General features: G+C 47.5%; 1 protein-coding gene across 5 annotated transcripts in view; it reads right to left on the bottom strand.

Moving 5' to 3' along the window:
- The window catches only part of LAMA5 (laminin subunit alpha 5), a 167095-nt gene that overhangs the window by 76388 nt on the left and 64114 nt on the right, over window positions 1-26593 (bottom strand). For all 5 annotated transcript variants that reach the window (XR_012154649.1, XM_073309132.1, XM_073309133.1 and 2 more), the window contains exons 3-8: window positions 21058-21175; window positions 13576-13694; window positions 11819-11989; window positions 11039-11136; window positions 2524-2639; window positions 615-733 (exon numbers count right to left, since the gene is read on the bottom strand). Coding sequence is in view for 4 of the 5 variants with exons in the window: in XM_073309132.1 (XP_073165233.1) it covers window positions 615-733; window positions 2524-2639; window positions 11039-11136; window positions 11819-11989; window positions 13576-13694; window positions 21058-21175 (741 nt within the window). In the remaining variant the exon portion in view is untranslated. The remainder of the gene's footprint in view (window positions 1-614; window positions 734-2523; window positions 2640-11038; window positions 11137-11818; window positions 11990-13575; window positions 13695-21057; window positions 21176-26593) is intronic.

The raw sequence follows: 26593 nt of genomic DNA, 5'->3' as shown, positions 1-26593 counted from the left end.
CATTTCGTAAAAGCACGGCTAGTACTGCACTACACAGGTCCCATGCCCCTATATGGTACTTGCTCTGAAATTAACCCGTCAAAGGGCTTTTGCATCGCCATGGTAAGACTTTAGTTAGGTGCTGAGAGAGTAGGAAGAGCAGCATGGTACTAATGCTTAAGAAGTGACAGACAAGTGATAGTATTTGGGCCCTGTAAATCAGGGTGGGATTTTTCAAAAGCACTAGAATTGGCCTAATTCTGCTCCCATTTGAAGTCAGTGGTCAAACTCCCATTGAGTTCAATGGAAGTGGAGTAAGGCCGATGCCCAGGGCGTATGAAGATCCCACCCACCCTTAATGCATTAGCCATGCATTTCCAAGGTTATGCTAACAGACAGGTGCCCACGAACTATCCCACCACTCCTGCCACTGGTGCATGATCCTTTATCCTGATGCCAAGAGCCCAGATTTCCTGGGAAACTAACAGAAAACATGAGAACTCCTGATTTGCTTGTTGCCCACCATGCAGAACTACAATTCAGGTTAACAATACAGCCACAGAAAACAGGACACCTGACAGTCCATCATGTTACAACAACAATGTGCAATCCCCCCCGCCCCCCCCCCGGCATACCTGACATTCTATGCAGACACCTCCCCCTTTATACTGGTCATCGTAATTTTTGCTGGCCTTGTGGCGATCAACCTCTGGATCATAGTAGCAGTCGTAGGCATGACCATTGCAATTGCAAGCTGAAAGTATAAAGAGACAGGAGCTCAGTGGGTATGCTCCTCTGGGTTACTGATCACTATTCTCCAATGAAACAGTTAACTGATGTATTTCAACTCCCTCTTCTCCACTCCCTGATGAAGGGTTGAGAGGGGTTGAATAAGTCTGTATTGCATGGGGATTGCATTTAAATGAGGAATGAAGCTCAAAAGGCGATGAAGGGCCAGTTAATCACAAGCTTTCAGATGTCTCCAGTCTGCAGATCAAGGCTGGACACCTAGGGAGAACAGGCATTATAGCAGGGCTTTGGCATTTTCTGCAACCAGAAAGCACATAGGCACAAATTGAAAAGAGGCAAGCCCGAACATGGTGGGAGGGGAGAAAGGGAAGTTATTCAAACTTTTGGGCCCCCAAAGTGGTTTGGAGCATACATACAGGCCAGTTCTCAATGTTATCCAATTAGAGAGGGGCTGAGCTGTGAAGTTCAAACACATGGTGAGAAAGTGTTGGGTGGGTTTTTTTTTTAAATCCATGGGAGCAAGATCCAACAGCCCATTGCAGAGTCCCTATATTTATGAGATCATGTGATTTAACTGAGCTTCATGCTTCACTTTCCCAGCGCAGCATGAATTCCAGGGTTGGCATCTACTGAAGGGTTCTGGCTACTCAAATAAATATGTAAGTAGTTCTGAATGCAATTTATCTTCAGAGCAGGACTGAGCAAACAGGATGATTGCACAAAGTTTAGGACAGAGGCAGGAAGGGGACCAGAATTAGCACTCAGTACAGATTAAGCGGATATCATTGTAGAAGCCTTCACAGAACAGAATAATCCACAACACAGACCGCTCCTCTTCCTATACTTCTAGTTACGTTCACTAAGTCTGGTACTAAAATGCAGGGTGCCCATAGGGGTGGTCAGAAGGACTGGTAATGAGATTGTAAAACCCAGCAACAGTACAAGACAGCCTTTCAATGGAATTATGGCCACTTTCACTTCTAAATCACCGATTCAAGTCCCAATCAGGGTCTGCAGTGAGCAAAAGTTACCACCACTCAGGGGCTTGTCTGAAGTGGCTTAGTGAGCTCAGTCCAGTCCCCAGTGGAGAGAGGAACAAGTCACAAAAAACAACACTACAATCAATAGCTTTGCTACCAGTCATCCCAGAAGAAATGCAATCTCACCCCTCTACAGGGGATCCTTCCCGGTCAGGATTGTGGTTCATTGGTGGAGCAGCGTACGGGTCGCTAGAAGCTTCCCTGGCCATGCTAGACGTTCTGTGGATAAAGGACTTTACCTTCCAACGCTGACAATCCAGCCATTTACAGGAGCATTGAATTCCCACCAAGGACCAACAGAGAGACTGCCCATAATGCCTGGAGAGGGAGATTTAATGCAAGGCCCCATCAGGGGCTCCAAGAGGGACTGTGCTATGGATTCCTTCCTCAAGCACCCTGGAGTGCAGGGGGCTCTGCATGCTGCTCCCCCTGCTGTGGCTGGTCAGCTCTGCAGCTCAGTAGACAAGAGGCATGGGGAAACACTGGGGGAGCAAGCTACATTAAGGCATATTTGCTGGGTGCACCACGTCCACGGCCAGCCAGCACAGAAAAGGTAACATTTTAACTCACTCCCCAGAAAATCAGTTCAAGCCCACAAAGCTTTAGGAATGGGATTCTAGGGCAGAGCTTTGGGGCCGACTGTAAAGCTTCCCATGCCTGGGGGCAGTGGAGTTTGTTCATTCCATGTTTTGCAATCACCTAAACAACTGGAAAAAGGGAAAAAAAGGAAAAAACCCAGCCCACATCCACCTACGTTGGCATTCATTAGCGCTGTCAGTCATAGCTGGTTTCCAGGGTAACTGGTTGAAGCCCGGGCAGCAACGATCACATGAGCCGCCACAGGTGTTGTGTTGACAATCGCACTGCAGCCTGGAAAATGAAAGGTGAGTGAGCAGAGTAACTTCCAAGCCAGGTCACTGAATGCCAAGGAATCCACTGACGGCAGGACTTGGCTGGGGAAATAATGAGAGCTGGCCAGAAAACAGAAATGCCTTCCCAGGAAAAAATAATTTTTTCCCCCCCAACAATGTGAAAAGTCTTGAACTGTAATGAAAAGTTAAAAATCACAAAAATTTTACTGGGAAGCAACTTCAAGAACAATTCCACTTTGGGAGACCCACACAGCAGCCTGGGCTCTCTGCATCTCCGGCCCCAGAGCTGGGGGAGAGGCGGGAAGGCAGACAGCCATGGTGTTCAGCATCTGCCCACATCCTTCAGACTGAAAGCGAAACCGACAAGAGCCTTCCAGGCAGGTAGATGGGGAGCTGTCATTTCGATTTTCCCAGTGGAAAATGAAATTTTCCGCAAAACTGAAATTTTCCCACAAAAAATTTCAATTTTGGGAAAACACTTTATTCGTTCAGATGAAAAATTCCTGACCAGCCCTAGAAGTAACAGCACAAGAGGGACTGCTTCTCTTCAGGCAGCATTCACAGATTAGGGGACAGATGCTTCTTTGTGCAAGCGTTCGGGTTTGGGAGGACAAGTGAGAACAGGTCATTTATGCCAGGCTATTGATGCCCAGGGCTCTCTGCAAACACACCGGACTAGGTCCCTGCCTGGAGGATTTTGCAATTTAGACAGGCACAAAACAAATGATCAACACTTTTCATTCAAGACAGCTTTTCAAAACAAAAAAAGGCCTTTTTCAAACACAAAAGTTTTTGTGTATTTTAAATTTACTGATTTCTGGACAAATACAAAACACTCCCACCATCACATTTTTCTCTCTCATTTCCTTCCCTCCCGACGCATTTTGCCCTGGAGCGGGGGGTGGGGGGAGGAGGGGGGTGTGGTGGTAAGGGGAGAAAGAAGGGAAGAAAAACAAAACACAAACTCTTTTTTTCCATCAACCCCCCCCCCCCGAAAATTTCAAAAATTTAAATAAATAACAAAACTGCCCCTTTCCTACCCATCTCTACAAAAATGACTGAGGTGAAATACGGCAGCAGGGAGCAGATAGCACGTATGACAGGGATGCAGTGCTGGAAGGTGGAGTTAAAGAATTAACAGAGGGATCTGAAATTGGCCTGGGTGAGGTTTCTTGATGCATGGGGAGTGGAAACTTGTCCCCTAGAGCATAAGGGGCAATGCTGACAAAAAAAACCATGAAGTCAGGACTGCAGGAGAGACATGGATCGCTGAGAAGAGAGGAACACATACTGGGTGAGCAGCTTGAAATTAAAGCAGCATCTTTCAGTCTTAGAGGCTAACCACCAATGCTAAGAAATGCATTTCCTGGTTTTAGTAGCTAGCATAAGTAGCTTTGCGCTGACTAAACAGGCAGCCCAGAAGGCGCCAGGCAAGAATTCTCGACTAGTCAAGCGAGAAATCTTGTCCCACTGCACAGCAGCGGTAACTCATCTGCAATGACATCACCAGAAAGCTTGCTCTTATCAGCTTTTGCAGACTCAGGAGCGAAATCATTTAAATACCCCATCTTTTGGGTGCTTTTCCACAAGGAACCAACCCCAAGACTCCAAACCTTCTGGCCCCTGCCTACAATTTGCTTAAAAGAAGACACGATTTGTTACATGTATTCAGGTAACACCTAGAGGCCCCATCTCCCCACTGTGGTAGGAGCTATTCAAAAACACACACAAGGAAAACATGATCCCTGTGTGAAAGAACTTGCATAACCTGCTGGTGGATGGGTATATTGCATCCCCCCCGTACCCAAAATCTGCTATAGCCCCAGCCACAGAGCCAGGCTCTTCAGTTCAAGCTCTGGAGACTTGTGCCTATACGTCTACAAGTCCCTAGTTCAACTCCCGGGTCAGCCAAGATGGGGTCCCTTGCCCATAAAATGCATATTTCAGAGTAAGAACTAGATATCTATTTTGCCCTCCTGTTTAAGGCTGGCAAACCTTCACTTGTTACTGAAGCTCAGCAGCACCTTGGGCAGAATATGCTCTGCTAATGAATTATGGACAAATGGACTTGAGTTACAATAGTTACATACTTCATTGATCAAGACTATACAAAGGAGGAGAGGGAGCTGGGGGTGTGCTCCTATCACACCCGCATTTCCTGGTTGTTCTGCCATGAAATAAAACCACAGCCTTTCCCTTGGCAGTGACATTGCCAAAGGGGAGTCTGAGCAGCTGCGGCCGGATGCAGTCTGAAACCCTCAAGTGCTGGTGCGTCTGGATTGGGCTGGAGCCCAGGTAACTGAAACGGTCAAGAGCCCTGATTGCTGCACGAAACTCTGCTGACCCTGGGGGTGCCAGGGGAGAGCCAGCCAACTGAAGGAGCCAAAGCTCAGCCCGAACAAAGCTGCCACCACACAATGTTGGCCTCCCTTCTGAAATCAGCCTGGGACAGAACAAACTATCCTTCAGAACCTCCTGATAGTAGCAACACCCATACAATTCATCCCCTGGCACAATCGTTTTCTGACTGACCAGGCCTCCAAAAGACTAGTGAATTTTGCTGGCTATCCTACAGCAGCAGCAGATGGGATGCCCTTCCGATGGCTCACTGTCCCGTCCCCCCCCCATACCCCGCTCCAATGCTTCGGCATCTGTGACAGGGGCAGGGACCTGAAAGAAAACAGTTGCTCTTATCAGACAGATACAGACAATACTTGGGGTCCTTCCAAAGCCATTTCAGCAAGACTATCTGCCATTGTAAATGAGCTGCTGCCCTCTGATCCTGACTTGGTATCTGCTTGTTAGCAGGGAATCCCTGCCTGGGAATCTTTGTCTGCATGCCCACTCTGAAGCATGCCAGAGCCCCAGAGATGCTCATCTTTTCTCTCCTGTCTTCTGTCAGGTGAAGGGACTATTTCTGGCCCTGCTGCATTCCAGCACGTGGAAGGAGAAGGTTACCCTTAGCCAGAGGAACGTCCCTAATGCAGTGCAATTCCATTTGGTATGAGCCTTTGGGCTTCAGCTGGGTCCCACTGAAGCTAATTGGGAGTTTTGCCATTGACTTCAATAAGGGCAGGATCAGAACCCCTGGGAAAAAAGGGAATTGTGCCTTCCCCCTCCCACACTCCATACACACTAAATCCAAGCCCTGTGAAAAACACGCTGCTCAGACATTTATGTAGTGCCAATTTGTGAGGAGGAAGATGCTGTCCCTGCATCTTGGGACTTCAATGAAAACCCACGTAAGCTAGATAAACAATGTCATCTACTCCCATTTATAGACCGACGATTGGCATTGGAGACGTGCTTCATCACACATGGGAGCTTTGCCAAACTCTTTAACTCACCCAACTTCACTTTTGAATTTCTGGGGGGTGGGCTGGCCCAGGCCATGCAAGCATGGGTGTGCGCACTAGGGACAAGCCCAGTGACAGGTATCGTGGAGCCAAGGCCGCATACATGTCCACTAGGAAAGGGGAGCATTAGCAGCCAAGAAAGGCCCATATTCACATCTGAGGGGAGCGAGATGGAAACAGGAAGAAAACTGAAGAGCATGTGAGCATTCTGGCAGCAGCAGCCGCCTTATGGTGCAAATGGGACAGCCGCCTTAGAAGGGGTTGAAATACTTGCTAACTATCAAGCTAGGAGACTTAGAGCCAGAAACCAATTCTCACTCAACTCCCACAGTGATTTCAGTGGAAGTTGGACCAGACCCTACCACCCCTCTTTTGTGTGACAGACTGTGTGCAGGCATGGGTGATACAGGCTTCCCACATACAGTCTCAATCTTCACCAACAGCTCCCCAAATGCACCCATGTCTCTGCTGAAACTTTCCAAAACAAACGTTTCCCATCATGCCCTGTGCTAAAACCACTAGACTGTCCCACCTAGCAAATCCAGTCTAAATGGGATTTCTGCAGATTGACAGAAATGCACAATTCTTCCCTCCAAACCGTCTTGAAAACAGACTGCTTGCATTTCAATCACGAACTGCCTTTCTGCCCAACAGTTGACAAAAGCCAACAAAATGCCACATCCCAACAATGTGATTTTATATTGCCTTCGTATCTGAAGGAAATGGACACTTACCATTTACTATACTGAATCCAGGTATATTTAATCCTGTCTCAGCATGGAGGGAGGAACTAGATAACCTCTTGAAGTCCCTTCCAGCCCTATATTTCTGTGATTATTTGTATTGCGGTGATACCTTGAACCCTCAGTCACAGACCAGATGCCGTTGTGCAAGGTGCTGTACAAATACAGAACAAAGGACAATCCCTGCCCCAGAGGGCTTGTAATCGAAGTGAGCCTTGATTCCACTCCTCTCAGACCACAAGACGGTCAGGAGTCTTATGGGAGCAGGAAACAGTTCTCCTAACTAAGCGCAAAGGTCCCAGATTTCATGTGGGAGATTTACAAGTCCAATCGGTGCCAGAGGGATCCTCACCGGACAGCATCAGAGAGTGGTTTTCACAAAACTTTTGTATATTCCAACCAATTGGGAAATCAATACAACCTGTCCAGACAGCCACCTCCCAACGTTCAGCATAGTAAATACTGAGATACCATCAGGATTTTAATTCATCCAGAACAAAAAGAAAATTCCAGGCTTCCCTCTATTTGTATCTTCTTGTCTTGCTGCTGTCAAAGCCCTGGCATTTGAAGATGTAGGACACATGCAGTCAGATACACTGTGCTTCCCAGCCAGGAGGGTTACACACAGATTTATGAGGGAACAATGAGGCCCTAACAGCTGCCGTAGATGACACGATAACCCCGTCAGGCTCAAAGCCCACAGCTGCATCTGCTGACAGCCTCACCACTCTCCCGTCATGCAACGTCAAGCTAGGTATCTCAGTGCACCAGCTCCACGTCTTCATGCCACAGAGACGTTGCATTATTGGGCCTAATTATCTCTGCATACCCGCTCTGCTGGGAGGCTACGAAATGCTGCTGTCAAAGCCTTTGAAAAATGGGAGTATTCCTCCACTGAAAATTCAAATTAATCCTATTTCTCTCCAACCACCCAACTCAATTCCCATAGAGCTCAGACAAGGCAAGCAGGAGGAGCTTGCTTCCCATCTCTTCTTTGCGGTTGCAATTCTGACCATGTCTTCCTCCCTGGAAGCTAAACCATGCTAGAATTACTGCTGAATTACAGCTGGCTGCCTCTCTCGCTGCACTTCCAGTGCCGCGTTTATATCGTCTGGTTTGCTATCAGTTTACAGTGGTTCCATTTTATATTCTTCCATTTTCACAGTGCAGACATATCCCAAAGGGCCTTGCAGACGTTACTCGCGGACTATACAAAGAACACAACTAGGAAACACTTTCCCCACTAGGCAAGAGCAGCCAACTCTGGAGTGAAATGTGGCAGCTGTTTAAACAGTGTGCTGCAACGCTATCCAGCCATTTGGGACAAGGAGTGAAGACAACAAATGCATCCAAATGAAACCAAAGTGGGATTCTGGAAATCAGAATATAATAATGAGCAGAGCTGGTGTTTGGCCAGGATCCAGCAGGTCTGTCCTCCCCTCACTTTAGCCTCCTCTCGGGAGCATCCCCAGCTACGTAGTAACACACACCAAGGTCGCTCTATGCTAAACAACCACTCTGCACTGGTGCATCTGCTTTATTCTTGCAGCACTGACAGAAGACAACAAACACATCTAGCAACACCTAGTTTTCAAACGAAATCAAGGAATTATCCAGTTCACATCTTTACTGAACTATTTGTTAGGAGAGAGACGAGTACCCCAACGCAGACTTGCTTTTCAATACCTCCTTTGTTTTAATTCTTAGCGGATTTTAACCTTGGCTGGGACCTGCTGGAATTTCACTTTACAAGATCCAAAACCATTACATGATCCGTATGAGAAAGAAACTCAAGCTTCATCAGGTCCAGCTGAACCTACCCAGCCCATTCATGACAGCAACACAGGCTGCAAACAGATGGCTAAGACTCAATGCTTTCATGGTTATCAGGAACTATGTGGAGTTTCTAGCTGGAAACGCAGACAAGGAGGGTCCTGCAGGCCAGAAATGTAACAGCTTTGTGGTTCTTGCTGGTTCGTAAAGATTGGCCATTTACGCCTTCATATCAATTTCACTGAAGGGGAAAAAAAAAAAAAAAGGAGAAGAAGAAGAAGATGAATTTGGCATAGCCAGTGCTCCCAATGAGTGGGGCCAGCAGTGAGCCCCTTATTCCCATGAGCAGTCCCACTGATTTTATGAGACAAATATAGAGTCAAGCATTTCTCAGCGTGTATCAAAGAGTTGGCGCTGGGCTCGTAGCGAATTTTCCACTCATGAAAGACTCTTGGCAATGATCCTGAATGGAAGGATGGTCTTGTGGATAAGCCCCTGGTCTGGAACTGCAGAGACGAGGGGGTAAATTCGCAGCTTGACCACAAGTTTCTTGCGTGAGCTTGGGAAAGACCCTTCACCTCCGCTGTCCCTCAGTTTCCCATCAGTACAATCCCCACCTCACCAGCATGTTGTGAGGATAAATGTATGAAAAGCTGTTTAGCACTTGGATATTATAGCAATGAGGGCTACGCAAGTGCCAGGATACAATGAAGGCCTCAGCACTGTGTCTGCTCACCTACCGACATGACCCCAACAAACTGCTCTGAGCCTAATGGGGAGAGACCAGTGCTAGAAGTGAGGGAGAGTTCAGTCCTCAGCCACTCTGCTAAGGCTGCTAAACTGGGGTGTCCACTGTGGTGGCTCTGGTTTGCGTAATGGATCACAGTCTGCTAGGAACTGGACTTCACGCACTGAAGTTGCCCAGTTTTAAAGGGGCATGTTTCTTAATCTCAGTTTAGTGAGAGTTTTTTCTTTAAATTAAAGCAATAGTCTCCAACTCCTCCCCCTGCTAGCTCACACATGTTCATTACTCGCTTTGCACTTCGAGGCCTTGCTTTTTATTTTGCCTTTTTCTCCCCCTTTGACAATGGAATGTTTTGTTTAAAACCTGACACTGTATTATATTGGAACATGGACCATACATGTTCCCCACAAAACTGGAGAGCTTTGCCTTCCACCTACACTTTGGATCCAAATGATGTTTTGTCTGTTGCAACCCAACTAAGTGAATCTCGATGCTTATATCTAAACATCAGGTGTCAAGGATTTATTTAGTTGTGCAATTGCTACACATAAGTAACTTGCCAACACAAAGATTGGATTGGTTTTTTTTTGTTTGTTTTTTTAAGTTTTTAATCTTGTACTTTTGCCTTCTTCTGTAATGAGGTAAATTGTTTGTTATACCCAACTAGACAATAGACAGCTGTGCAAAGGAGACATGAGAGAGAGAGAGAGATCTCAATTATTTTTGGGATAAGAACCAACCACAAAACAAACAGATAGGTTGGCAAGATTTTAGCATTGCCACGGCAGAATGTTTTCCCACCCCCCTCTTTAAAGACGAGTAAGAGGGCAGAGGACAAAACTGTTGGTTCAAGCTAACTTCCCACAGATTACGGAGATAGCTATTTGAGTGCTTTCTCTGAAGACAGCCTCTTATCCCACCAGTGTGTCAAACGATTTGGACAAGAGAACTTCTCCTGTAACATCTCTAGGACCCAATTCAGGAAAGCACTTGAGCACATGCTTTAAGTATGTGTTTACATTTTAGGGCTTTAATTCAGGAAAAAACGTAAGGCTGAGAATGTTTAAAAAAAGGCTTCTCCCTAGCTGCCTCATATGCATCCCACAAAAACAGTTTGTGCAAAGTTTGATTTGTAGAACAGAAATCCACAGCTCTAGGGCAGGGATTCCCAAATTGGGGGTTGCGAGGTTATCATGAGCTGTCAGCCTCCACCCCCAAATCCCGCTTCACCTCCAGCATTTATAATAGTGTTAAATATTTTTAAATGCATTTTAATTTATATGGGGGCGGGTCACACTCAGAAGCTTGCTGTGTGAAAGGGATCACCAATACAAAAGTTTGAGAACCATTGCTCTAGGGGACATCACTGAGAGATCCAACACCCTGACTTGACTCCAAGTAGCAGAAATTTCCCTGTGGCAGTGGGTCCTTCTCGGGTGTCTGCAGAATGAAACATTTTGAAAACCAGACAGTGGGGTCTAGCTAAGACAATGTGGGTCCACTAATAATCTCGCTCTTTTGAATGACTCAGCTGTATGCAATTGCAGAACCACTACCCCATCACACAGGCAAGAACAAGAAAGTTACTGGCATATCGCATGGCGACTGATCTGTGGTATGAGGTTATCTCAGGACATTTGTGACAGAACTGGTATTGGAATACAGGTCTCTTGGCTCCTGATCCAGTTCCTTAATCGCAGAAGCCTTCCCTCTTTCCTAGCACAGTCAGTTTTAATATCTCGACACAAACACCAGAATTACGGAATTTTGAAGGTCTTACCTATAGGGGTCAGTAGGGTCCTTGGCATCACAGACGTCCGCATGGCCATGGCAGACGCAGCGCCCTCCAATGCTGATATCTTTGATGCTGTAGTAATACTGGGAGAGCACAGAAAGAGCTGGCCTTAGATCATTAGGCAGAAGCCACACGGGTGCTTTCACCCTCCCACTGGCAAACTATACTGCATGTTCTCAGACTCCTGGCCAACATTTCCCTGGGCTGCAGTAACACCTGTTAGTGATCACGGAGTCCTTGTGGCACCTTAGAGACTAACAAATTTATTTGGGCATAAGCTTTCGTGGGCTAGAACCCACTTCATCAGATGCATGCAGTGGAAAATACAGTAGCAGGTATATATACATAGTACATGAAAAGATGGGAGCTGCCTTACAAGTGGGGGAGTCAGTCTAACGAGACAATTCAATTAACAGTAGAATACCAAGGGAGAAAAAGTCACTTTTGTAGTGGTAACGAGCTTATGCCCAAATAAATTTGTTAGTCTCTAAGGTGCCACAAGGACTCCACATTGTTTTCATTCAGACAAAGTATATCAGTCTGTTTGAAAGAGACTGTAAAAGGAGAACATAAAAAGGTCTGCCTTTTGGACAACACTTGCAAAATAGTTTCCCCATTGTGCTGAATCCTACCCAGCAGCCCTTAACAAAAAACCTTGACTCAAGGCACTGACTTGTTACCAGAGCCGCATGTTCTACATCACAAATGAACTATTTTCCAAGACACATGGTACTCCTTCCTCATTAGCATCTCGAAGCATCTCACCCTCCTGGTCACAGTCGGGTCCCTTAGGGCTTTGCCCATCAGGTGCCCAAGCAGCGTGTTGGTCTGCAGGAAGCGCAGTCTGATGTTAGTGGCTTTGGTGAAATTCCGCAGGAGAGGTGAATACGAGAAGTTCATGGCTCCCGGGCGCCCGTTTACCAGTGAGACGACAATCTACAGATCCAGAATGAGAAACACACAGCACAAACCTTCAGGCGGACAGAAAATTAACGCCTTCCTCTGATAACCGCAAATTCTTTCCAACCCCAGTAGATTGAATCAACTAGTTACACATTGTGTTTCCAAAAATGGCTGACATTCAACTGCAGTCCATGGACACAACCTGCAAAAAGGAGCCACTTCTGAAGAGCACCTACCAGCATCCAGAAAACCATAAGAATGATACCACCCTCACAGCCCCTTTGATTCCTAGCTCCTAGAGACCGCCCACTAAAAAACCCTCCCCAGAGTTTTGATCCCAAAAAGGGAGAGGTGCCAGAAAGTCTATGAAGTCCACTAGGAACTTGGCTAACACCACAGATTTTACATGGAAGCTGCTCAGATACTACAGCAATGGGCAGCAGCATAAAAACAAACAGATCCTCTCCCCTTCAGCCCAATCTTGTGGCCAAACCAATAGGTAGACATTAAACACAGCATAAGCCAGTCGGCCCAGGCTTTGACAATGACCAAGTCAGGATTTGTATGGAAGACGTTTCTCCCCCTCTAAACTCAGACCCTTTTATGGTCAGTTCTTTTGAAGGGTCCATTCCAGTGCAAGTAACTGCCCATATTCACTTAGGTTTTTCTTCTGAAGCTCTTGGGCAGGAGAAAGACTTTAACTACAGCAGAGCACATGTGAAGTTGGAGAAACATAGCACTGGCAGAGCCTAAGCAAACAGAGCCTCCAAGTCATGCAGATGCCTTCGGAGCCGAATTCTTAAATGGCGATTAACAAGATGCTCCTACAAAAAACCACCTGCATCGTGGCCACAGATCCCAAGTTTACATGTGAAAGGGCAGGGTTTTGACAGCCCACCCATTCCACTTTGCCTTTCTCTGAAATCTAAGCCCTTGCTGCCAAGCTCAAAGTCCTCCAACTGGGCAGAACAGTGTGTTTTATAAACAAGAATGTCTGCGGTTTGCTGAACTCCTTGCATTTTGTTGCTGGTTCCAGCACAGTCTGGGAGTGGATACACAGACTACGGTAGTATCTGAACAGCTGAAACAGATCCCCATGTGTACAACAGAATTTGACAACAGGGTGCACCAGATTCCCCAGGCCACCACATCTCATAGCCATTTATCAACACTGACATGTGCTCTGAAGGAAACAGGCTACAAGTCATGCAGTTTCCCCCACCACTAGGGAAGATGCATTATCATCCTCAGATGTCTGAAGCCAGCCTGGTGACCCTTGCAACGGAGAAAAGTCCAGCTCTGCTCATGATGTCTGGTTCCCTGGAGGGCCAAATGCTCGCTTAGCCTATAGGGGGAAGAAGTGCCTGGCGGTGTAGTACAGAGACAGTCAGCAACCAAGTCCCAGCCAGTCCTCCTCCGCCTGAGGAAAGAGTGAGGAGCATCCTCTGAGCCTTACACGAGGCTCTTTCCCCACCCTACACAAGTGGAAGAATTTCCAGCCCCAGAAGAGTACCTGGAGCTCCTCAGAGATCCTTTCATTTATTTCAGCCACCTGATTCCTCCCCCACCCTGAGAAAGACAGCTCCTCAGGGAAATAAAGGCCTAGAGCAATAGCTCACCTCTCCGTTTTCTAAAGGCACAATCCTGGAATATTCAGTAGTGCAGATGGCGTCATCATCCTTGGTAATACGTTCCACAGTATTCGGGCCAAACTTCTCGATACAGTCCCTCTTGGACGCTGTTTACCAAAGAGAGACCAGAGCAATAAGGTAAGATGAGAGGTATGGCCCAGATGATGTTTAAACCAGCACTTCCCAATAAATGCTGGTGGGAGTCACCTCTACACAGAATTAACTCTGCATTAAAAATTCATTACAGTTGAGCTACTGCCTCTCCTGCCATCAGCTCTGCATCACTTAGACCCTACTCCTCCACACTACTCCCCTCGTCAAAACTGCAGAGACAATGAGAAGTGAATGGGGCTATAATTTGAGAACAAACACTGAAGTCATGCCAGAAATCACCAGAGAAAAGTCCCGTTGCGGTGTATTCTAGTCAGAGTTTCATAGTTTCATTGATTTTATGGTGAGAACTACCATTATGATTACCTAGTCTGACCACCTGCATAACACAAGCCAGGGAAACTCACCAGTAATTTCTGCATCAAGCCCATAACTTCTTTTTGAGCTACAGGAGTCCGTTTAGAAATATACCCAGTCATGATTTAAAGACTTTAAGTGATGAAAAATCTGCTACATCCCTAGGTTAATTGTTCCAGTGGTTCATTACCCTCACTTAAAACGTACATCTTATTTCTCGTCTGAATTGGTCTGGCTTCAGCTTCTAGCCACTGGATCTTGTGAGGTCTTTTTCTGCCAGATTAAAGAGCTGGTTACTATCAGAAATACCTCCTATAGGTATTTGCAAGCTGGGATCAAGTCATGTCATAACCTTCTCTTGGATAAACTAAATAGATCAAGCTTCTTAAGTCTCTCACTATAAGGCATGTTTTCCAGACCTTATATCATTCTTGTAGCTCTTTCACCAACCCTTTCCAATTTTTGACACTTTTTAGAAGCAAGGATGCCAGAACTGGGCACAGAATTCCAGCAACGGTATCATCTCTACCATATATAGGGGTAATACCATCTCCCTGCTACTACCGGATTTTCCTCCTGCTCGTGCATCAGCAGACCACCTTTATACAAAACACTGAAATACAATAATCCTGGAGTTTGTTTAAATAGCAAAGAAGGTGGCAACCAGTTTACAAAGGGGCATAACTAAGAGGAATGAGATAAAAATCAAGACGAAAAGTATTTAGGATGAACAGAAAAATATAATCAAAAATCTTAATGAAACGACTAGCATGTGGAATAGCCTCCCAGGAAAATGGTGGAAGCCTCAACACTGGATACACTTCAAACAGGACTGTACAAAGCACTAAACTATACCATGAAGAGCAAAATGACTGCACACAGTGGTTTTATCTTCCATTCCTAAATCTTGTGATTATTGGTAAATAAACCAGAAAACTTATATCATGCAGAACAACCCTCTTGGTGACAGCAATCCAGAGCTCCTGCCACTAAGTGGCAATGCAAGGCTGGCCAAAAGCTAGAGGACAATCATAGCTGGTCATTAAATTAACTGGTCAATTGCCGCGCACGGTCACGGAACATGCTTTTGGAACGGAAGCCAACAGCCTTGCATGGGGTTTACAGGAGCCAGGATACAACTCTAGGATGCCAAGCGTTTCCTTGCAGCTGTAGGAGCGTCAAACCTCCCACTGCACGACTGAACAAGCACGTGCCACAGACTGGAGAAGTCCTGCATACATTCCTGAAGGTCTTCTGCCCTCGCGTCCTCCAGGGGACGCTTGACATTCCATCGTCTGCAGAGTAAGTGGGAAGAGAGCCACACTGTTTACTATTGCCATTAACAAGATGGTCATTTCCTCGGACTCCCTTGGAATTAGTCACGTACCTGAATGCTCCGGTAGCAGAGACTCCGCCAACATGGACACTCAGGATCAGGCAGCTCATCAGATCTCAATCCAAGTAAGCTACAGGAGACTTGTTCTATACAGTGACTAAGGGGCTGACTATGTCATCTTCCATTTACTATAAAACATCACATGACACCACCCTCAAGCCAACCACCTCCATAGAGGAAGAACCATGAAACTTTCTTGCCCATTCCTCTGAAGCATCTCGCACTGACTACTGTCAGAAGCAGGATGTTGGCCTAGAGGGACCTTGGGTCTGGTCCAGTCTGGCAGTTCCTCTGTTCATGGAAGGGTGGTCATTTGCATTTGACTAATCTGATAATATTTAGCACTTACACAGGGAATCTCATCTGATGGTTTCAAAGTGTTTAGCCAGGGAACAGGAAGTATTGTTATTAGAGTTTGTCCAAAAAAAAAAAAAAAAGGGGGGGGGGGGAGAATTCTCACCCACATTTTTATCTATTTATCCATTCCTCCACTTAACACAATACTCTCCATTTTAAAGATGGGCAAACTGACACCCAGACTGGAGAAATGACCCAAAGTCACACCACAAGCCAGTAGCAGAGGTGGGAGTAGATCCCAGGTTTCCCAAGTCCAATCCAGGACCACCCTGCCTCTCATTCTCTAAACTTTAAGTTTACTGTCACTGATTGTTTCCTCATCACATGTTCTACACGTGCCAAGCACTCAGCAACACACGTAAATGTGCATGCAAGAATGCAACTAAGGCCTGATCCAGAGATTAACCAGGAGAAACAAGGGTTAAAGCCAGGCAAATGAGCAAGGCAGATCTCTCAGCTGTTCCTGGCAGGGCTGCTCAGCTCAAATTCAGACTCAACTGAGAAATGTTAGCATAGTTCACCGGAATAATCCTCAGAAATTCGTTACCATGTGCCTGGTGTGAAGGTGCCCCCTTTACAGCACGTGCAGCCTTGAAAACTAAGTCAGGCTGGATAGTCAGAGGAGGGAAGAGACTCAACCAACCTCATCCCACACCCGCTTCTCATCCAATGCAGCCATGTTGGTGTGTGCCCAGAGATACCTAGCACCTGACAATGTGGCCCTGGTCTATAAACAACGCCTGGGCAAGGGAACGAGCTGAAGCACAGCAGTAGCAATGGGAGGAATGGGGCTGCAAAGTGTAATGTCAAGTCTCCAGTATCGGCACTGGATTTAATAACCCACCACTTTGATTAAAGGCTGCTTTCCCTTGGAACCCCAGGCAGCGGCCTGTCATCACTGCAGGTCGGCGCCGATCCATTTCAGGACACCACCACTCTGGGAATATTTTGGTGGTAGGGAGAAAGAAACACACTGGCAGAATAAAGTGAGTGCCTTGGACTCTGGACCTAGCGATTTTCCAGAGGGACCCAAAGCAGCAGGGGCTGCAGCAAGGTTAGCGGAAAACCAAGGCTCCATTTTGTTGGGTGTTCTGGTGGTGGGGGGAGAGACTGGAGCAGAAGATAACACTTAACAATTACTGTGATACACCTAATGGAAGGGGGACCCTCCGCAACACAAGTCTAATATTGGTGTTTAGCTGGAAGATATTAAACCCACTTGGGCTACACAAACACCTAAACGTTGGTACCCCTCCTCTCCGACAGTCCCACCCCTAACTGCTTGAACCAGAGAAGAGGGAAGGAAGTGTGGGCTAGAAGACAGCCACTGCGCAGTTCTGCTCTGACACTGGCTGTCCCTGTGTCCTCAGGCAAGTCACTTACTCTCTCTGTGCCTCTGTTAACCCATCTGTTACTTGAGAAGAATACTGTTTTCCCGCTTCATAGGGTTGAAAGGATCAATGCTGTTTATATTCATTGCATTGTGGGCTGAGGCTAACTGGTTATAAGCGTACATGCAGTCATATGTCCTAGGATAGCCACTGCTGTTTAAAGCTTCCTCTGGTCCTGTGGCAACCTGAGTCCATCATGGTCAAGTTTAACCCATGCTTCTTAAAGCACAGCCCTGTGGGACACAGATGGACAGAAAAAAAACCCAGACAGATTAAAGACAACCAGAGGGACCAAAGAGTCAATGCTGCAGGCCATGTGCTGTATTGCATCCACCCTTCCCTTTACTAGTGAGAGAAGCAGATTAAATCCTCATTCTGATTCCATATAACATGGCTAGCCAGCCAGGGTAGCACAATGTGTGTCTGGATTAACATCCCAATCCAGAACACACCCACATCTTTGATGTCCTGTCCTTACATCAAACGCAGGGTTTAAAAAAAACCGAACGATGAACCTTTTACCTAGCTTCACACTACAACCACCCCACAGATCCCCTTTGCCCCCATCCTGCTCTCATTTTACTTCTCCACTGGCCTGGAAAAAGTATTCTCCATGCTCCTCACTCAGACCCACAACGGAGAGGAGAAAAATTGTCATTTCTATGGTGTCTTTTGGCCATAACCTGCAGTGCTCTTCTTCCTACTTGAGTGAAGTTTTCTACAACTGAGTCATTTTTTCCCTCCCCTTTGAGAGATAAACCCATCAGCCTCCCTGGCATTTCAGTGGAATGTATTGCAGGGACACCAGAGTGTCTGGGAAATTTAACCCCTCGTGGGGAGTGCAGGCTTGGCAAGGTGGAACAAGCTCCAGATCTGGATGCTCCTCTTTTTGGAAGCAGGAGCCAATTTGCACCGTTAACTCTTTGAAGAGATCGGTGTCCCCTTTGGAAAGGTCCTATAGAGCAGTGGTTATCAACCAGGGGTCCAGGGCCCCATGGGGGGCTGCGAGCAGGTTTCAGGGGGGTCCACCAAGCATGCCCAGCCTTAGACTCACTAAGCCCAGGGCAGAAAGCCAAAGCCCCGGGGCCCCGAGCCCCACCACCCAGGGCTGAAGCCAAAGCCTGAGCAACTTTAGTTTTGTGGTGCCCCCTGTGGCGTGGATCCCCAGTGGCAAGGGTCCCATTAATTGCCCTGCTTGTTACCCCTTAACGCGTACTTGGCTTTTACATGCAGAAAAGCAGTTGTTGTGACACAGCTGGGCCGTGGAGTTTTTATAGCCTATGGCGGGAGGGGGGGGGGGGAAGGGGAGAGAGAGAGGACCTCAGAAAGAAAAAGGTGGAGAACCCCTGCTCAGAAAATGAGTATCTTTCTACAGGCTTTTTTAATCATCCTATAGAATTTAATACCAAATTTTGTCTCTCTTCTAGGGAATTGCACAGATTAGGTCAAAAATAAGCCTGTGGAAAGAATCTCAATTGCTATCGAATTCCATCAGGTTTAGTGTGTCAACCCTCTTACGTTCTACAGGAATTTTCCACAGGTTAGCAGCTTGTTCTATTGCTAGCAGCCGGAGGCACCCCAGCTTCTCAGCAAACGGGGATTTAGGCAGCACTTGAGTGAGAGGGAACAGCACACGGCCCTCGCTCCTGCAAGCTGGATGGGCAAGCGGGTGAGCACAGCGCTCCACGGACATCAAGACAGCAATAGTGGCTTTCTGTCACCTTTCACCCCTGGATTCTGGGGGTGCTAGGGGCTGATTTGGGGATGGCAAGGACTGCTCTAACTTACATCCTGACAGCAATGGACCCCAAAAGACCCTCTAGCAACCCAGAATATTCAGAGGGAAGAGCGATGTGGCCACACCTTCCCTTTGCCAGGCAGGCCCTTGTGTGGAGTCTACAGGGCTCCTTTGCCAGTTCTGCTGGGGAGATTAGGCTGGTTTCCAGCCCCCTTACACAACCAGAGCAGCAGAAAGGGGCAAGCCGCAGCCCAGAATCAGGGCCCAGGTCTCTGAGGGTCTGTCTACACTCCAGCTGTGAGCAAGCATCCCAAGCTAGGTAGACAGACTTGCACTAGTAGGGGCTCGAGCTAGCATGCTAAAAAATAGCAGCATGGATGTTGGGGCTCCAGTGGCGGCTCAGGCTAGCCGGAGGCAGTGGGTCGAGAGCCTGTACTCCTGCTGGTTGCACTGGCTGCCACCATCGCATAACGGAGGAGCAGGTAGAGGCCTTTGGGGGGAGGGGGATCTCAAGAAAAATGGTAGCTAGGAAAGAACGCGCCGAGTGAAACACAGGGCAATTTGACAGGAGCGTCTCCTCCACTGTGCACAGCATGAAGGTGAATCAGGACTACAGAGTATTTACAAAACTAGGACAAGCGAGGGAGGAAATTTCAGGCCGTTTTATCTACTATGTTAAAAAAAACAAAACAAAAACCCTAGGATAAAGCTTTTCTCTCTTCCGCTCTGAGAGGGAAACCCACGCGCTGACCAGTAAATGCCAAGGCAGCGAGCCTCGCTAGGAAATCCCAGGGGCAGGCATCTGTGAACTTAAAAGCACCTTTTCTCGCCAGGTGTGTGGATTGGTTTTAAACGCTAGCTGTAGATCTTAGCTCACATCTTTTACCAATTACTGCCAGTGCTCTCAGGAGGGGCCAGCTGTTATCGCACTCCCGGTGACTTGGCCGAGCTGCATGTGTTTTAGGATGATAGAATTGTTTCCCATGTACTCTCATAACTAGGGCTCTACCAAATTCATGGACCGTGAAAAGCACGTCACAGACTGTGAAATCTGATGTTCCCCATAAAATCTGGCCTCCCCGAGAAATCTGGCTATTGTAGGGGAGAGGCAGGGCTAGTGCCACCCTAGCTGGGGGTTTCTACCATGCGCCAGACTCCAGATGCTAGTCCTGGCTGGGTTGGGGAGGGACGGGACTCCCTCTTCCCCTGCATGGGGCACTCCCAGAGCTGGGTCAGACCCACCTCCGGGAACCTCCCGCACCTGCAGAGCGCCGCGGCCAGCAGCAGCACAAAAGTAAGGGTGGCAATACAACCCCACCCCACACACAATAGCCTTGCTCCAGATGCTCTATCGCCCCCACCCCCTTTTGGGTTGGGATCCCCACGATTACAACACCATGAAGTTTCCGATTGAAATACCTGAAACTGTGAAATTAACCATTTAAAAAATCCTCTGACTATGAAATTGACCAAAATGGACCATGAATTTGACAAGGCCCTACTCAAAACAGCAGAGACCAGGTTCTTCTTCCAGGAGTAGACTGGATTAGATACAATGGAGCAGTGATTATCCTCCCCCCTCACACCTCGCTGCTGTGGCAGCCACTGATAAGCGAGTCAGGCCTGCCATTACAAAATGGAGTAGCTAAAGGCTTTGCTCTCTTGCCCTCTGTCAGGGATCTACGTGTTTGTTCCTTGCTGGTGCTGCGCTGAACAGGGCATTTCTAAATAGCAGCCATGCTGGTGAGGGTGTGGTGGTGGACAGGGATGGTGGAAGGAAAGGCAGCCTGCAGGAGCGAGGTAACTTCTCACTGGCATTAAAGATCTACCATAACCCAAAATAGCATCTGTTCCACTGGGTAAACTTCCCGCTGCTCCGATCCAACCTTTAGTTCTGGCAGCAATAAGTTCTCTGTGGAAAGGCAGAATTACAGGTCACCTGCTGTATTAGAGCACACCACTTATTCAACTCCTCCAAACCCAGGTTCAGAGTGAATTCCCATATAAACAGCAACTCAACAATGCAAAAAACTTTCCTCCTGGTCCTTCATTGCCCCATACAGCGAAGCCAGCATGAATTAAGACCCAACTCCTCCAGTGGCTGCTATTGCCATACTTACAGGCAAAGTACTGCCACGGCTCATAGGTAAGTCCAAAATCAGTAGATCGCTCCAGCACCCAGAGGTCCGGACGAGGGGAATTGGCAAATTTGATCAGGACGTATGCCACGTGGAACAGCTGAAAGAGACAAACATGTGGTTAGGTTGGTGCTCAAGGCAGCACTAAAAGAAGAGAGGAATGGTGTGACCCATGGTGGCACCTGATCCCTTCCCACCTTGGAAATAAAGAGTGGAGCAAAACTCTCTGCTCCCACATGGATCACTATGCAACGTGGATGCTGGACAGAGCCATGGCGAGGGCAAGACGTTCTCAAGATTGGACGGGTCAGATTCTGGTTATATTTATCACTGGGGAGCATTCAAGGACATGGGACTGAATGCAGCAGGGCACTATCCTGCACACAGTTCAGAAAGTCCAAATTCACCCCGTCAAAATTCAAAGATCTGCCTGTCAAAATAACCACTCCAAGGCAGCTTCTGCATTACACACAGGCATGAGCAGGACAGCCACCCATACTGTATCAGCTCAGTGCTCAGAGGACTTTCTTCTCCAGGGCTGCAAATCACCACCTTTTACAAGCCTGATTGAATGCTTAGCGCTCTCATTGGGTTTCCTGCAGTTCACAATGGCAATAACTCAAAGATGGAAAGCCCAGGGGCTTAAATCAGTAATTATCCTCATAAATAATAAAAAATAAAAATATATATATATAAAAAAAACCCACAGGGACAGACTCCAGCAAAGCGTATGTTCCCCAGTCTGATAAATCAGCTGGAATTTACTTGGGGGCAGAGGGTCTGATAATGTTCAGTATGAAAGGAGATCATAATATTCAACTCCCTTCCCTGTGAGAAAGAGCCTCCAAAAAAAAAAAAAAAACAACGAACATCTCTCTTCCCTCTGTTGCTCCTCAAGTCTACCCTGTGATACCAAAAGATCCTCTAAAGAGATTTAGAGGATTGACCTGAGTACTTATCTTCCCTCAGTCCTTAAATCACATACAACTCCCACCCAACTCAATGTGAACGGAGCACAAATGGAGCAAAGGCCTCTGGGGCATGGGACGAAAGGAGCTGAATCATAGCTAAGGTAGTACTGGGCTGACGTTTAGCTCCCCAATCTGTACTGCTCACAAACAGGCAGTGCTAACAGTCATGGTCACCTGTACCTCCCACCGAGAAAGCCCATCTTGGCTTGAACCTGGAGCCCGGCAAATGCTTGGCCATGAGAGACGAGCTTTGAGATGTGCTCAAGAAAGGTTGTGGGGGACTGGGAAGCTTCTACCCTATCCATGATGCTGTCACAGGCTGCTAGGAAATATCGATCTGGTAAGTATCATTCCTTTTGGCTGCTTCTTAGACAGAGACCATATCATAAAACCCTGCCCTTGAGACTTGTACCGTTCCGGTCAGTCCTACATCCACCCAACCAGAGAGACAGCTGGGTACAAGCGAAGCCCAGAACAGCTTCTCTTCCACATACACCAGGTTCAGGAGAGCAGGCAGAGAAGACCTTTCTGGTTTCAGCTTGCCTAATTGCACTGGGCTACTCCCAATTAGTCCGGACACTGATTTATGCAGCTGCGTCCTTGCCAAGAATGAAATAAATATACTCTTTGGACAGCTAAAATGTCAGTGCTAGAAAGAAACAAAAGCTCAAGTAGAAATTCCCCTCCCCAGCTGGCACCAGCTCACTCCAAGAATCCCCACTCTATCACCCTGTCAAATGGTGATATTTACAGGCAGATGAAAATCTCTTGTCAGGCAAAATTCTTAGCATCAAACACACCACAAAGGGCATCTCATGCTTGCAAGAGGTGCTGATTTGCAGCTCTGGGGTCCCTCCAGGCAGAGAGCTGGCACAATATGGGCAGCTGACCTGCCAATGCCAATCTGTGTCTACTTGACTAGGAGGCACCTCCTCTAGAACTGAGAGAAGAATGAAGACTCCATACCCATTTAGTCCTTCTACTGAGACTACCAGCAAGGGGCCCAAAGGGGTAGCCAGCGAGTTGCGATTTTCTGTGCACTGGTAAGTCCCAGCACCAGTCACACCCCCAAGCCACATAGCAGCCACTTGGTATCAAGAATCACGTGCTTTGAAAACAGCAGTAGCCTGCCACAGGTAGTTTCTTAAGGGAGAAAAGAAAAAGACCAGAGCCAGGGAAGAGGCAACCAAGTCTCCCAAGCTGTTCATAAAACACACTTCCTCGGGAGAGACCAGGGTTTGGTGGGATCTGGCGCGACCATCCTTATGACAACGGGAATGTAATGCAGGTCTTAACAGACAGCCCTGGAAATTGAAGCATGGGCCATGGCAGTGCCAGCTTCCCCAGCAATGGGTCTTGGGGCTGGCCGAGTCCCTAGCCTGCCCCCAACTGAGCACACAAAGCTAGAGTTAGCATCCAAGCTTGCCCCCTCCCTGGGGGTTGGGCTTTATTGAGAGCTTGGAAAGAACACCACAAAATAAACTTCCACCTGAACCTGCCTCTTCCTAGGGCTCCAGTCAAGATCCCCCGCTGACTCAGAGAATGACTGCTCCCCACCCACCGCAGCAACCTTAATGCAGGCTGGTAGCACCTGAATTTCAGATTACTCCTCAGAAGAGCCCTGCATTCCTATATACAAGGTTTGCCATTCTGTCCCTTGCCTAGACCGCCTCCTGGACGGCCTGCTGCTATGGGTAAGAGGATACTCCCATCATCTCTTGACGTTCCTTCAGTCCTAGGTCCCCTCATGGTGATGGCCAACAAGCCCTATACTTGCCATGGTGCTTTTGGAGGACAAGGATACCTGCTCACTGACAACCGGACTGAGGACCGTATCCATTTCCCATGGCAGGATTTGAGCTTGCTGCCTACAAGTAAAAAACTCTGGGGCAGATCCTCGGCTGGCATAGAGTGTTACACCTCTGCTGAAGACAATTTATACCAGCTGAGTGTCTGCCCCTCTACAGCCCAATGGCAATCTCCAGCTCATTCCCCCACAAACCTCTAACATAACTTGGTATCTCCTCGTTTAAGACAAACCCCTCCAAGTTCTCCCTAAAGCCCAAATAGCAGAGGGAGCTGAGGGAATGGCCCATGGGAAATGCACACCAATTAAATCAAAGTTACGACTCAAACAAACTAAGATTTATAAATGGCCACCCAGCGCAGGTGCACGTTACCTCTGCGAAAACAGCACCAAAGCTGAAAGCTGAAACACTTTTCACATGGCTAAAGCAAAAACCTCACTTAGATACAGGCCCAAGTTCCTCTCTGTGGTTCATGCATTTCGAGGGTATGTGAGACTAAGATCGCACCGAGGGACAGCGTTTTCTGACCACTAACTCTTGTAACCAAGCTGTTATTTATTAGTGAAGCCCCAAAGGCCAGGCTTTCAGTCAGCTGCTTTCCCTCCAGGATCAGTTCTCACAGGTTTACATCTGTTTCTTGGCATGGGAAACATGGCTGAGTACCAGCCAATGAAGTTATGCATTCCCCTCTGTTATAAATCCGTCTCCAGCTTTATTCTTCGGGGGATAAATTAATGTTCCCACTGGAATGCAACATGGCTTTTGGCTTGACCAGATTGGCTGTAGAGTTCCAAGGTATCCAGAAGCATGCTGGACGGCAGCACTAGGAAAGCAGCTGTGCAGCTCGCAATTCAGAGAGACAGACGGGTCCAAGTTCTCTTTAGTCGGTATCCTCCTGCAAGTGAGACAGGCGTGACGTAGCAGCCTGGCCCTGAGGCTGGAAACTAGGAACTCCCCAGGTCTAAACCCAGATCTCATACTGAATTGCCATAGCTTTGGCAAGTCACTCAGGGTCTCATTTTCAGCTAGCGAGCACCCACAGCTCTGAGGTCAACGAGAGGTGCAAATACTCACGGCCTGTGAAAAATAACAGCCTTAACTTCCTAATGCACTAGCTTCCACATGTACCCAATGGGGATAATACCCACCTCCCTGGGGGTATAACAGGGATTAGTCTGTTATTTCTCTGATAGTAGCACCTGTGAGCCCCATTGTGATAGGTGCTACGCACACAGAGAACTAAGAGTCCCTGCCTCAAATAGCTTACAACAAGGTAAGGATAAGATTTAAGTACAAGTCCACCTGTAGCCACCTGTTGTCTGACACAGACTGTCAGCGCTTGGGGCAGGGACTGTCTTTTTGTTCCATGTCTGCATGGCCCCTAGTACAATGGGGTCCTGGGCCATGACCAGGGCTCCGAGGTGCTACATACTACAAATAGTACATCATATTAACAACGAGGGACAATAGGTGGATACAGGCAGACAGGGCAGCCCGAGGAAACGAGACGATACCAATCAGCATGACAGGCACTGGTCTCAGAGCACTAGCTCAGTAACGTGCTTTAGCTTAAAGCACACATTTTCAGAAGGGTGTCCGTCTGAAAGACCGGGCCTAGATATCCTGAGGTATATTATCCACTGTATCTCCTGTGGGACACCCAAAAACACTGGCCACTTTTGAAAATGTAGGCTTAGCTTCCCTTAACCTTTCCCTGCCTCAGTTTCCCCCTTTGTAAAAGAGAGAATATCCATCTCACAGGGATGCTGACACGTTTCACTCTAAGGAGACTTGGTATTGCAAGCAGGAGCCTGGGAGCAGCAAGCCTGTTCTGCTGAAGCCATGCTGCTAGTGGAAGTGAGCTAGCAATCAAAGCTACCTTGCATATGCCTCCACATGCTGCAGTATAGACACACCCAGAGCATTTACAAATTGCTTTGAGATCCTTCCAGGAAAGGTGCTATCGAAGGGCCAGCTGTTTTTACTATCCAGGCATAGTCTTTCTGAGACCAAGGTATGTGTTTCCGTCCTTCCATTCAAGGAGAATGGGCCGAAGCAAAACTTTAAAAACAGACAATGTTGGTATCTTTGGTATTTATCTTCCCACCCCCAGAGGTGGCCAGTGACAGGCAGCAGAACCCTGCAAGCACCCCACAGAAGCCAATTCACTGCTCTCCAGTTTCACACTGGGAAAGTAAAATTTGCAATTACAGGCACAAGAGACCCATCCTTGACTCACAAGTCATCCTTGTTCCCTGCTCCAGTGTTACAGATGCAAAGCTCCGCACTCCTGGATGGTGTTGATTACACTGCAGTCAAATCTGTCTCTGTGTGTCTGACTACGCACAAATGTTACACAGCTTGACTCAGAACACCCTCTCCCTCAATCCCACGCCCTGTTTAAAGTGAAAATGACAGCAGAAAATGAAAGAAGACTCCTGGCTGCAAGCTGCATTGTTCCAGAAGCATGGGAGCTGTCACAAGTAAGTAAGTCAGGAGGTCCGTGATCTCTGACAGCAACCCCTTACATTTGTGGGGGAAAAGGTTTACTAGTCTCAGTCAATTAAAAGCTATCTCAGCAGTTTTGCATGCATGATGCACAAATCCACCACTCGATTTCTTTCTACAGAAACAGATTTGGGACTATTGAGCCCACACTGCTGGCTAATTTTTTCAGATGCCAGCAAGAATCCCACTCACGTAGGAAGGGCAATATAGCAGAGCCTGGACCTGCTGTTA

The sequence above is a fragment of the Lepidochelys kempii genome, chromosome 13 (assembly GCF_965140265.1).
Source record: "Lepidochelys kempii isolate rLepKem1 chromosome 13, rLepKem1.hap2, whole genome shotgun sequence".
NCBI classification, from domain to species: Eukaryota; Metazoa; Chordata; order Testudines; family Cheloniidae; genus Lepidochelys; species Lepidochelys kempii.
The sequence above is the reverse complement of the archived record's forward strand: the minus strand, read 5'-3'. Positions and strand labels throughout refer to the sequence as shown.